The sequence below is a fragment of the Barbus barbus genome (assembly GCF_936440315.1).
Source record: "Barbus barbus genome assembly, chromosome: 9".
In the NCBI taxonomy this organism is placed as follows: Eukaryota; Metazoa; Chordata; class Actinopteri; order Cypriniformes; family Cyprinidae; genus Barbus; species Barbus barbus.
This window is the reverse complement of record NC_136737.1, coordinates 7831399-7844673: the sequence shown is the minus strand read 5'-3', so window position 1 is coordinate 7844673 and position 13275 is coordinate 7831399. Positions and strand designations below refer to the sequence as shown.

The window sequence follows — 13275 nt, the reverse complement described above, 5'->3', positions numbered from 1 at the left end:
GTGTTAGATGCATTTCGGGGGGGAAGGGTCAACAGACCCTCATAGTTGGTCTTTTGGTTAGGTGAGGGGGCATAAGAGATTATTTGTTGAATATAACAAATAGTTGTTTGTCTGATTGGTCCAAATGCTACAGCATAATGAAACAAATTACGCAATCTTACTTGATTTCCTGCTAATTAATAAATAAAAACTTACACCCTATTATTATATACTTATTTATAAAATAAAACTTTGGACATTAACACTTAATTTAACACATAATTAAATTAAAAATAGGCATTTACATTTACATTTAGTCATTTGGCAGACGCTTTTATCCAAAGCGACTTACAATTGGGGAATACAAAAAGCGATTAATCTTGAAGAGGCAATCAGACAGAGGAAGTGCTCGTAACACCAAGTCTCAGTCATTGTTCAAATAAGTACAAGCTAGTAAGGGAGGGAGAGAAAGATAGAGGGAAAGTTTTTTTTTTTTTTGAGTTTAGGATGAAGTCAAGTACTGCCGAAAGAGATGAGTTTTCAGTTGTTGCTTGAAGATTGCCAGGGATCCAGATTATTCCACCAGCCAGGAATGGTGAACGAGAATGTTCTGGAGAGTGATTTTGAGCCTCTCTGTGATGGTACCACAAGGCGTCGCTCACTAGCAGATCTCAGACTTCTGAAGGGGGTGTAGGTTCGTAATAGTGAGTGGAAGTAGGAGGGTGCTGAGCCTGTGGTAGTTCTGTACGCAAGCATCAGTGTCTTGAACTGGATGCGAGCTGCCATTGGTAGCCAGTGCAAGGAGATGAAGAGAGGTGTAACATGCGCTCTTTTGGGCTCGTTGAAGATCAGTCGTGCCGCTGCATTCTGAATCATTTGTAGAGGTTTGATTGTGTTTGATGGCAGACCAGCCAGAAGAGCATTGCAGTAGTCCAGTCTAGAAACAACAAGGGCCTGGACAAGAAGTTGCGCAGCATGCTCTGTCAGAAAGGGCCTGATCTTTCTGATGTTGTGTAGTGCAAACATGCAGGATCGAGCAATCTTTGCAATGTGCTCTTTGAAGGTCAACTGGTCATCAAAGATTACACCAAGATTTCTGACCGAAGTTGATGGGGTAATCATTGATGAGCCTAACTGAATCGTGAAGTCATGCCGTAGAGTCGGAGTGGCAGGGAAGACCAGAAGTTCTGTCTTTGCCAGGTTGAGCTGTAGGTGATGTTCTTTCATCCACGCCGAGATGTCCGCCAGGCAGTCTGAGATCCGTGCAGCTACCGTTGGGTCATCTGGTTGAAAAGAGAGATAGAGCTGCGTGTCATCGGCATAGCAGTGATAGGAGAAGCCATGTGCATGTATGATGGGACCCAGCGATGTAGTGTATGTGGAGAAGAGGAGGGGTCCAAGAACCGATCCCTGAGGAACTCCAGTGACCAGTTGATGTGGTTTGGATACCTCCCCTCCCCAGGCCACCCATAGAAGGATCTACCAGTGAGATAGGATTCAAACCAGCGAAGTGGAATCCCAGTGATGAGAGGGTAGACAGGAGAATCTGATGATTGACAGTGTCAAAAGCAGCAGAAAGATCCAGCAGAATGAGGACTGACGATTTGGAATCAGCCTTTGCAGTTCGCAGGGCTTCAGTGACTGAGAGTAGCGCAGTCTCTGTTGAATGGCCACTCCTGAAACCTGACTGTTTAGCATCCAGTTTGTTGTACTGCGAAAGAAACCGCGAGAGCTGGTTGAAGACAACTCGTTCGAGTGTTTTCCCTATAAATGGAAGGAGAGAGACAGGTCTATAGTTATCTAAAAGAGAAGCGTTTAATGTAGGTTTTTTGATCAGTGGGATTACCTGAGCCTGCTTGAATACGTGTGAATACGTGAAGGATATGTTCAAATTCCTGTATAGTTATCAGGCTAATCGGGTATATATACACATGCTATGCTTGTACATAAGCTAACTAATACAGACATTAATGTCATTATAACGTAGTTAAAACAGCATTTATCATAACATGATTTTGTAGGAATTGTAATCAGGAGCTAAAGAGAGTACCTATACAGTGTATCCCTTGGGGTCCTAATGGAGACTGGATTTTGACAAATAGAATAAAATCAGTAAATACTAATAAAAAATTGACACACTGGTAGTCTGTTTTCAATATTTTCATAGCAGGAGACAGATATAAACTCCACACCAAACAATAATAAATGTAACAGATAATCCTTCATGGATACAGTGTGGTAAAACATTATGCACTGACACAGTACAGTGTAGTAGAGTAAAAATGTAGTAAAAGTGATATGTGGTGTTAGTATATGTAGTACAAATTGTACTAGAGTGATAATAAAATAGTGAGTACAACAGTACAATAACATATAAGTGATATAATAATAAACATGAAATTATAATGGGGTTTTACAAAATATTTATAAAATAAGGTCTGGGATAAACATAACTTGGCAATACTTTTACTCTACAATGCAAATTACACACACCCATGCTGAAAATACACATTTTCAAGCAGTTAACACAAATAAAACAAATGCTCCTATCTTGGTCATTAATAGCCTATTTAAGCATAATTTTTCTCTGCATCTCTATTTCATATGAAATAATAGAAACATTCTATACAAACACAAATCTCTTTTTTTTAGAACTGGTTTGACAACAATATTAAATTGTTTAGTCAGTTATAAAACAAAGAAGGAACACTCATTTCTTATGAATCTCTTTCTCTTTGTAAAAGACCAGTTCCTCAAAGAGAGTTCTCAATAGTTATTGGTTCAATCCCTTCAGGTACTCACATGTTAGGTATTGAGACCATTCTCCCAACTCAGCATCTCTTGATGTTACTAATGTGTTTTTTGACATTGGTTAAATTTGTTTTTCATGAAGTAATAATAAAGCTATCTGTACTACTTTTCAAAGAGAAATTGTTACTGTACCTTATGTTTTGTCTCATTGGAACTCTTTATTAAATGGAAAATTGATTTGCTGGAGAAAAGTGTGGTTGTTACCGCAAAAATATCATTGTAGAAATAAGATTAAAGAAGTTTCTTATAAGCTCATTCACAAATTTTAGCAAATCATTATTTACAAAAAAAAATTATTTTCTGCAATGAATATGAGAAAATTGCACTTATTTTGGCACTCTACATATTCAGTTAAACATTTTATCAATTAAAATATTCAGTGTTTAAGACCTTTTTCACTCCTATGGGAAAATGTACTCTTTTACTTCTTTCCATGAGGAGCAGTATTTTTTTTTAACTTAATTTATTTACATATAATGTGAATCAAATTCAATCTATAATAAGAATCTAAATAATAAACCCAATTTATGGATTTGTTGGCTGAACTATATATACACATACATATATATTGACAGTATCAAACTCTTTGAATAAAAAATCTGTAAGAACTTTGAAAGCTTGTGAACTTTATTTATTTGATTTTGATATGTATATACTTGTATGTATATGTATCTTTTATACTTACCTCCCCCGGCAACTCCTATTTGTTGTCATAAATTTTTTATGTTTATTTTTAATAATTTAATAATTTTTTGATGTTATTTCTTTAGAAAATATTGTATCTTATTGTTTTTTTTTTTTTTTTTTAAAGCCCAAAACAGCCCAATTGCGTTTCGAGGGGGTCCCCCGGTAAAATCCCACCCCTGGTGTGTAAAATTCACGTTTTTTGGTGAGGTTTTCCTGGTAAAATTCGCATTGCAGAGGCTAAATATCAGGTTATTGGGTTCGCTTCAACCCGTGGACATGAAAAATAACCCGCGGCAACTGATTTTAAAGTAGCTCAATCCTGAGGGAAAACTGCAGACTTGGCAACACTGAGTGGAGGTGACTAGGGGTATGCTATACTGCAAATTTTGGTATGGATCCGATACAGAGTAAATACAGGGCCAGTATCACCGATACCGATGACAATACCGATACTTGTCATTTAAAAAAAAAAAACAACAACATACATTTAAATGACCAACAACAATTAAAAAAAATAAAAATAGTCACCTTTATTTATATAGCGCTTTTAACAGTACAGATTGTGTCAAAGCACTTAACAGTGGTGGAACTAGAGAGAAACATAAGGAAACAGAGCATAGAACCACTCTGGCATGATGCACGCAAGCTGCGCATAACAGCAAGCACAGCCAGCAAGGTGCCTCAGCGTGAGGCAACTGACCCGGCTAAGTTTCCTAATGAACACCTTTATCCAAAGTTCCAGGGGAGTGTGGCCACAAGGTATGGGAAGGAAAGCGAGAGACTTGCTAAGGAGCAGATTAGAGAGAGGGGCTGCATAGTGATGGACAGAGGGCTGGTGGTGTGTGAAGGAGACCCATGGCTTGCAGCAAGCCCTGATGGTATCATTGATAAGTTGCTAGAAGTAAAATGCCCCATCACACTCAGTACTTGCACATCCCTTAATGATGCACTCACTTCCACAAACCAAGACATCAGAGTGGAGGGCGGGCAGTACATTTTGAACCCAAAAGGCCCCAGAGGTTACTACAGGCAGTTACAGTTAGGGATGCACTGTCTCGGGCTGAAAACATCCTGTCTTGTTATTTGGACCCCAGTACAGCACCTGGAGCTTGATGTGCCTTATGACAATGGTTTTGTCACCACATATATGCAAAGGCTACGTAGCTTTTATTTTAAACACATGCTACCAAACATTGTGGATTCATTTTTTGAGGGAAGACTACAGTTGAGTGACCACTACATGAAAATGGTCTCAAAAGCAGCTCAATAGTGGTGATCTGAAATCAGTCTAACAAGAAAAAGGGTGTGTGTTTTTTTCTAAAGAAAGCATTGGTTGTTCCAGCCTTTTTGACCTTTTTACATTAAATACATTAAAAACAACAGAAATCATATTCATCAATCAGTAAATCAGTTAACCAACAGTTGTTAGTGTTCTTTATTGAATATATAATTTCATTTTATAATTACAATCTATGTGAAACATTGTGATACACAAGTGCAACACTACAAATATTACAATTTCATGTTTTTTGTTATTATAATTAATGTATTTTCATTTTAATTTATTTATATCTATCAAATTAATTTGTGGTTCAGTCCTGTTTCATTTTGGTACGAGTGGTTTCCCCAGATTTGAAAGTGCTGCACAAACAATTTTAATATTTTATCTATTGTGCAAAGACTGTTATCATTTCTCCGTTTGACCATGCTGACTGGCAGGGTGTTCCGCAGAATTCTGAATGACTTCAGTTTTCCTATGGCCCTTTCCACATGGATTCTCACTCGTGACATTTTTCTAGAGTGTGTCACCTCTAATCCTGTCAATTGTTTTCTTCCCTTTGTAGATGCTGGTATATGAAGACGGACACATTTGGTGGCAAAATATTCAGGAAAATTGAAGCCTCGATCAGCCATAACATGGTCTCCTTGTTCAAGGAGGTCAATCGACCCAGAATTTTTGGTTATAACCTTGTCACTAGCACGGCCACCCCAGACTTTTGATAAAAATGTAATGGCTCCCGTTGGACTAATACCAACAAGGAACTTCACAGTGTTATGTGATTTGTAGTGGGAGTATGTGATTGCTCGTGTTTGCAAACTAGTCGGCCTCTCAATGAAAACTTCAGTACAGTCTATTATACATCTAACTTGTTGGAAACCTGTAGTTTTGAAGAGGGTGGGGAGATTTCTTCTGATTGCTTTTCTGGAAGGCCACCGGACAATTGTAATTCTTTAGCCATCACATCGAGCCATTCATGAAAGATGTTTGAGACAGTTCCACAACTCACTCTGAAGCGAAAAGCTAGGTCTTGATGAGTTAAGCCTAGACGAAGCTTCATCAGGACTACAAGAAACTGCTCTGGAAGGGTAAGTATGGTTGATGATGCATTCCATATTGATGACAGGTAAGTGAGGAGGGTGAAAAACACAGAAGCAGATGGTAGGCCAGTGTAAAAATGAGTGTGCTTGCACTCATTTAAAATATAATCGGATAGACTGCCAAACATATGATCTTGTAGTCGTTTTTCTTGAGACTCCAGTTTCTTCTCCAGTGAAACCATTTTTCTTTTTAACTCAATGTTTTCATTTTGTAGTTGGTCAATGTCTGCCATTGACAGATCTGTACCCACAGCAGTGCATCCTTCTTCAGAGTCAGCCTGGGTAACCTCTAAGGAAGGTGAATCCATGGGCTCAACCACAGATGATCTCCTCTGATGCCTCTGGTATCGCTCCAACTTCTGTGAACCACCAGTAGTGGTGTTTTTGTGTGCAAACACTGATGGAACATAATCAGGATGGCATGGGTCCACTGAGGGTGCACCTAAAGTAAAACGAGTAACAGGAACAGTTAAGTGTTCACAGTACTGCACCTTGCTGGGCATCATACAAACTTTGCATAATCCATAACTTTTCTGGTTACATGAACATTTTTGAGTAAAAAATGCATTTCTATGATATAAATGCATTTCTATGATATTGTAAAAAATTATTAATAAAAAAAAAATATTAGTAACCTACTAGTACAATGAACTTAGATCAGTCAAATTTATTTGTAACACTTTTCACACTGCAAATTGTTGCAAAGCAGCTTTACAGATCAAATATATAATTGATAATGTAGTCAGTGAAAATGTTGTAAAAGGCCTTATTTAGTAATTCATTTAAAGCTTCCTTAGAAAAGCTATGCATTATTGTATTATGCCCCCAGGGAGCAAACCAAAAGCCGAATGTTAAATACTGTATGGTATTTGCATAGCATTGATTGAAAACCACTGTGGTTCTTATCATTCATAACGCTAGTTCAAAATCATAGCTAAAGCTAATCAACACAGAGCAAACGTTACTGTTTAAAATCAATGTATACAATGTTATTTACGTGTGTAGCAATAAATGTAGCTAATTCGTAATTGTCTGCTTATTACTGCTGGTCAGCTAGCTGTCTATGGCTTATCATGAGTTTGTTACCTGTAAAGAAGTGAGTGCTACAGATCCTTGCATTCTTGCCTGGCAGCCAAGCCTCTCTCTGCACAGCGGTGATCCATGCTTGCAGTCTCCCCTGGTCTTTTGGAAACCGAAACATTTTTATTTTCGACAAGGCATTCGTTCCAGAGGTCAGGTTTCATCCCACAGCACAACAACCTGAGCCCAACTTAAGTCTATTCATAACCTTACATTTAACAGCGTTTGTTGTCGGCGCCATATTACCATTCCAGATCAGTGAGCCAGAATGATAAACAAACACAGAACGGAAGTTAACTAGGGGCCAGACGCGTAACAGTGGCAACGCGCGTGCACCCGATGAAACCGTCTATACACCCACAGGCATGGCTTCACTGTATTAAGAGTATAGGAGAAAAATAACCTAGAATATCGTTGATACTATCGATATAATAAATCGATCCGCCAGCCCCTAGAGGTGACGTACATCCTGTTCCAGAGTGCAGCTCCACTTGCCCACGCCCTGCAGCCAGACCCATCCCTATTTATCCTAGTAGCTCAGACGCCTCGGTTCACATACATTTGACAAGTGATGCTTTCACCCAGAAGATCTGGCCTACGCTGTTACTTTCACTTTTGAGTCCGACATTATGATTTTGAATCTGCGTACATTTCAAAGGAAAAGTGAGGAAGATATGTATTTCTTGGTAAAGTTGGGAGGTATATGCCTATTCATCGTGTGTGGTAAGACTTGTATTTGTTATTTTGTTTATTTGTCTCTTTTAAATTCGCCGTAGAGCCCCAGTTTTATTTATTTATTTATTTTTATTTTTTTGTTTTGTTTTGGTAGTTCTTATATTATAATTCATGGCATCGTAACTTAGTCATTATAGAAAATATCGTTGTATGATCTCCTTATTGACGTCAGAACCAAAGGATTTGAAAAGTATTTCTTAACACTATAAATTAAAATATTATTGACATCTAATATGAATCTAAGCTGAAATATTATTTCTAATAGCTCTAAATTAGCCGCAGTGCTACTACAGTAGGTCTACTGTTAACAAACATTTCCAAAATGCATGGCATGCAAAAACATAGGACTATCTTAAACCTTGGGACAATTATACTGTAAGTTTAAAGTAGAAGCACTTTTTTTATTAGGTGGAAAATACCAGTAGGTTATTTGAAACCCTTTAAATTGGTTATTTTTTATTAGAGCAAGGCGGCATACATGGAAACTATGCTCTGATCACCACTTGGATGAATAAATACACAAATATATGCAGTGACATGTGAGTTTTACTATATTCATTAAGTTGCAGAAGATCATCTATGAGTGAATTTGTACATTGATGTTCTTATGCTATTTGTTTGCATGAGACATACAGCAAGGCCAGGTTACTCCTTGTGTAAAAGAGTGCACCTCCTTTATCTCCTCTCAAAGTTACTTTGAAACTGTAACATAGTTACATGCTTAAAAAACTGGTCAAACTACTATTTAAAATTTTTATTTAGCCACACTACACTTAGGTTCAACAAGTTTCATTGAATGAATGAATGCATGAATGAATGAACAATGTTATTTAGGTTGTGAAAACATCAAACTGCAAGGGTCCTATTGTTTTGTCATGGTCCTGTGTCATGCATGCTTCACAATTTGAATGCAGAGATTCACATTATTTTCATGTTGCATATATTTGTCCCACTATTCCAGAAATGATTTGTAATTAACTGTTATTTTCTTCTTCAGGTGCTTCTGCTGTTGAGACAGACAGAGGGTCTGTGTTTGTGATGGAGGGAGATGCAGTCACTTTATACACTGATGTTGAAATGAACCAAACTGTAGGAATGACATGGTTTTTTAGAGACAATCGGATAGCTCTAATTAATGGAGATCAGAGTCAAATCTGTATAGATGATTGGTGTAAAGAGAGATTCAGAGACAGACTGAATGTGGATCAGACTGGATCTCTGACCATCACAAACATCAGCACCACAGACTCTGGAGATTATATACTAATGATCACCAGCCGCAACACTGATAAGATCTTTAGCGTTACTGTATATGGTGAGTCATTTAAAATTTTAAAGTCAGGTTATCTATGTTTAAATCACATCTATTTAGTGTGTTGTGTTTTTGTATCAAGTTTAAACTGCAATACTAAAATCTTTTAGTGCAAATGGTGATGGATGCTATCTAATAGATGTAAATTAAACACTTTTTCTACTAAAGTCAGTGTAAGGTTGACTATTGCACTCAATGTAAAACAAAAAACTGTCCCACACGCAAAGCTGAGAACTCTTTCTGCATAACTTTTTCTCTTTTATTCCAATAAGGGTGTGACAGTTGCTCATTTGAATGCCTCTGATTGACTTGCATTTATGCACTTAGCAGTCATTTCTGTGATTGGTGACTGATCTGCATTGATAAAATATTGTTGTTGATAGAAATCTTAATGCAATACAAGCGCATCTACCATAAAACACAATTTTAGCTAGCTTTTTAATTCATGAGCTGCAGTTGTGTTCTGGTGGAGATGGCACAACTCATGTTTCTCATGAGACCCTTATCTTCTAGTATAATCTGTTTGGTTGAGGATTTCCTGTAAAATAAGTCTGATGAGCAAAAATAAGGATTTTCAGTCTGAAATTAATGGAAAAATACACAATCGTAATGTTGTGTAGTTTTTTTTCCCTTTCTTCCATTCTTTGTTGTTTTGTTTGTTTGTTGTTGTCCTCCAATCAGCCGTTTGTTTGTTTTTCAGAGGTTTCTGCTGCTGAACGAGATGAAATGAAGAGAAAGTCTGTGAAGGAGGGAGAATCTGTCACTTTAGACCCTATTGTAATAAAAAGGCCAAATGATACGATGAAGTGGCATTTTAATGACATTCTCATCACTGAAATCACTGGAGATCAGAGTAAGATCTGTACAGATGATGAGTGTAAAGAGAGATTCAGAGACAGACTGAAGCTGGATCATCAGACTGGATCTCTGACCATCACAAACACCAGAACCACAGACTCTGGAGATTATAAACTACAGATCAGCAGCAGCAGATTCAGCATTATTAGGATCTTCACTGTTGCTGTCACTTGTGAGTATTATTTTGTCATTCAGTGCATGTTTCTTTGTTATTTTAGAATACAGTTCAATGTTTTTAAATAAGTCCACTAAATGAGAACCTGGATTGATCTTTAAAAACAATGCCAGATGTCACCATTTATCAGTTTAGTGAGGGGGACACTATACTGTAAAAAGCACCGTCCTTCGGATGAGACGTTAAACCGAGGTCCTGACTCTCTGTGGTCATTAAAAATCCCAGGATGTCCTTCGAAAAAGAGTAGGGGTGTAACCCTGGCATCCTGGCCAAATCCCTGGCCTCTGACCATCATGGCCTCCTAATCATCCCCCTACACTAATTGGCTTCATCACTCTGTCTCCTCTCCACCAGTAAGCTGGTGTGTGTTGGGCGTTCTGGCGCAATATGGCTGCCGTCGCATCATTCAGGTGGATGCTGCACATTAGTGGTGGTTGAGGAGATTCCCCCTTTCTATGTAAAGTGCTTTGAGAACCCTGAAAAGCGCTATATAAATGTTGTTATAATGTTCTAAATTATTATTATTATTAGTTTAAATAATGCAACACTAATGATCCAATTACTAAAGGTATAAATATCAGTCAACAAATAAAATCAATCAGTCAAATCTGTTTGTCTTTCTGTCTGTCAAAGATGTTTCAGATTCAGGATCGTCTTCAGTTGCTGCTGCTGTTTCTTCTGCTGCTGTTGTTGTTGTTCTTCTTCTGCTCGTTGCTGCTGCTGTTTTCTATAAGCGCAACACAATAATTGAATGTGAGTATTATATACAGCTTATTTAACAAGATGGAAATATGAGAATTGTCGTAGGATTATTATTATTTTTTCATTAAGCAAAGTCAGCAGTGTTTAACCAAGTTTATTATTGTTCAAACAGGCATCAGGAGGCAGCCCTGGGATCAGGTAAGATGATATCTGCAACTGTACATTTATTATGTTCTGATGCTTCTGGTTTTATTCACTTTCAGTTCATTAGTGTCACGGATTCTGGAAGAGAGATGAGGCGAGGACTCAAGTGCAGGAGAATGGTGTGTCCTTTAATAATAAAATGAAAAACATGCGGGCGGGCAGGCAGGCCGAGACTGCGCGTGCGCGCGCACACACGCACGCACACAACGTCAAACATCTCACATTAAACATGAAATAACGAAGCAGCACAGGACTGCAGACATCAGGAGAATAAATAGGGAGACAAACGAGGAGGACACAGGTGAAGTCACTGAAACAATAATGAGATGACAAGGAGGACGGGGTCAGACAATAGACAGGAGAGCACATGGCACAAACCACAAACAACAAGCCATGTGCTCAAACAAACACACAGTGACATCTGGTGGCCAATAAGGGCACACCAGCAGGACATGACAATTAGTTGGACAAAACAGATCCTTATTTTGCTTGATATTGCAGACTTATTTTAATTTACTATCATTGTTAAACACACTTGTTCTTTTAGTTATTTATAGAAACTAATGAATAAGAAATCTTGCAGATTCACAGTAAATAGTCTCTTAAAAAACACAATAAAAAAACTCCCCAATTAACTAAATAACACAACATCAAAACAAAAATAGCAACTTTATATGTAGTTTGTAGTATTGTGTGTTTGTGTAATTCAAACATCAATCCTGTTTCTTTTTCCTTCTGTGAATCTGTGTTTCTTACAGATGAATGGTGCTGAAGACACATGCCCTGAATAGACTGAAGCTCTTACGCAGATGGCTACAGAGGCTGCCACTGAGACACAACTGTAACATTATTTATTTTATTGAAAGGGAAAATTAAGAGAAGATGGGAAATTAGAGAAGAGCATAAGCAGAAATTCTCATTGCTGATAGAAAGTGTCACAATACCAAGGTTTCAATGGTAGTATCATTAATGGTGATTTCACTTCGGCATCTTGATGACACTATAGACCCCTTCACGGTTCACGTCACAGGAAAATTCCCGCTTGTTGATCACAACCCAGGCTTGGTACATAGAGGTATTTTTCCCTTGGCGCTGGCTCGGTAAAACCTCCGCTTTTAACACACAAAAGTCATTGCCTATATCGCTTTATAAAACCGTCTGGACATGCCCACAGACTACGTAATTATAGGCGTCTAGCGATTTGTAGCTCTTAGTTTTTTGCGTGTGTAAACACTCGGCTTGTCCACCAGAAAGCAGTATATGGTGGGCCAGTGAATATCTGGTCACTTGCTAACGTTGTCTACCCATTCTGTTAGGAGCTCCATTTGAAGCGGTCGACGCACGCGCTCTAGAAAGCTTCCACCATGTTCAGTGTCTGCTCTATATTTCCCCGTTATGTCATGACTGATAACAAATATTTTTTAACTCTTTAAAAACCAAAGCTGAGCTGTTCTCATACCCTCTCGCTCACAAGCGCTTGTCAACGTGAGCGTCTGTTGTTTTAGTCTCAGCTATTTTGATGTTCGTCTTTTTAGTTTAGTTTTCAACTGTGAAACAACGGCCCGGAACAGTGTTGCCACCATGTGGAAAAATGACTGATTACTGTTAACTTCAGGGTGCATGTGCGTCCTGAGCATCTATGATCCAATACAGTGTACAGAAAGAAAATTACGTGTACTACGGAACTCCTTAAAGGGAATAAATACGAGATGGGAGGAAAATATATATTTCAATAGTTTCTCTCACAGTTTTATCATTGGGTAATTGTATATAAAATTGCTGGCATCAGGGATTACCCCTGGCATTGAAACTGCTTTTGAATGCACGATAGCTTTTTAGTTTCACTTTCACTTTTGAGATTCGCGAGGGCATGTACTGTTTATTCTATGGAGCAGCAGTACTTAACACACATTTTACAAGATCAGATGTTTGTCAGTGGTGCTGAGGATCTGCAAACCATTCGTCATCGTCCCCCCCAAAAAACAACCAACTGTCACTGATATTTAATGCTGTTGAATGTTTTGTTTGCACTTTATCAGAACTACCTCCTATCTACTGTTTTGTGACAACTGGACTGAGGTGAAAGGGGGTAGGTAAGCGGTCACGTGACTTACATGGTGCACATTTAGGTTTATTTCATTGTCTAGATACCCTAGGTTAGGGACTTGCACCAATTTCTGTATGTTTTTGTTTGGTTAGGTAGTGTAGTAGTGTTATGACGTCTTGAATGTAGAAGATTGTTTTCTTTTCACATTTTTCTTTTCTTAGTTTAGAATTAGATTAAAATGGGTTAGTAAGATTTATTTTGGTTTAGTTTTCTTTTGTTTGGCACGGTCTCCTTTCACTCTCCCCA

The 13275-nt window shown here is 38.0% G+C and overlaps 2 protein-coding genes across 2 annotated transcripts in view; both read left to right on the top strand.

The window, feature by feature from the left end:
- Positions 1-13275, top strand: part of LOC306875011 (uncharacterized protein) — a 991916-nt gene that overhangs the window by 639377 nt on the left and 339264 nt on the right. The window lies entirely within an intron of this gene.
- The window catches only part of LOC306874609 (cell adhesion molecule CEACAM3-like), a gene marked incomplete at its 5' end in the record, with an annotated part of 103817 nt that continues 99308 nt past the window's right edge, over positions 8767-13275 (top strand). The window contains 2 exons of the mRNA XM_079424757.1: positions 8767-8986; positions 9684-10013. Of these exons, the coding sequence (XP_079280883.1) occupies positions 8767-8986; positions 9684-10013 (550 nt within the window). The remainder of the gene's footprint in view (positions 8987-9683; positions 10014-13275) is intronic.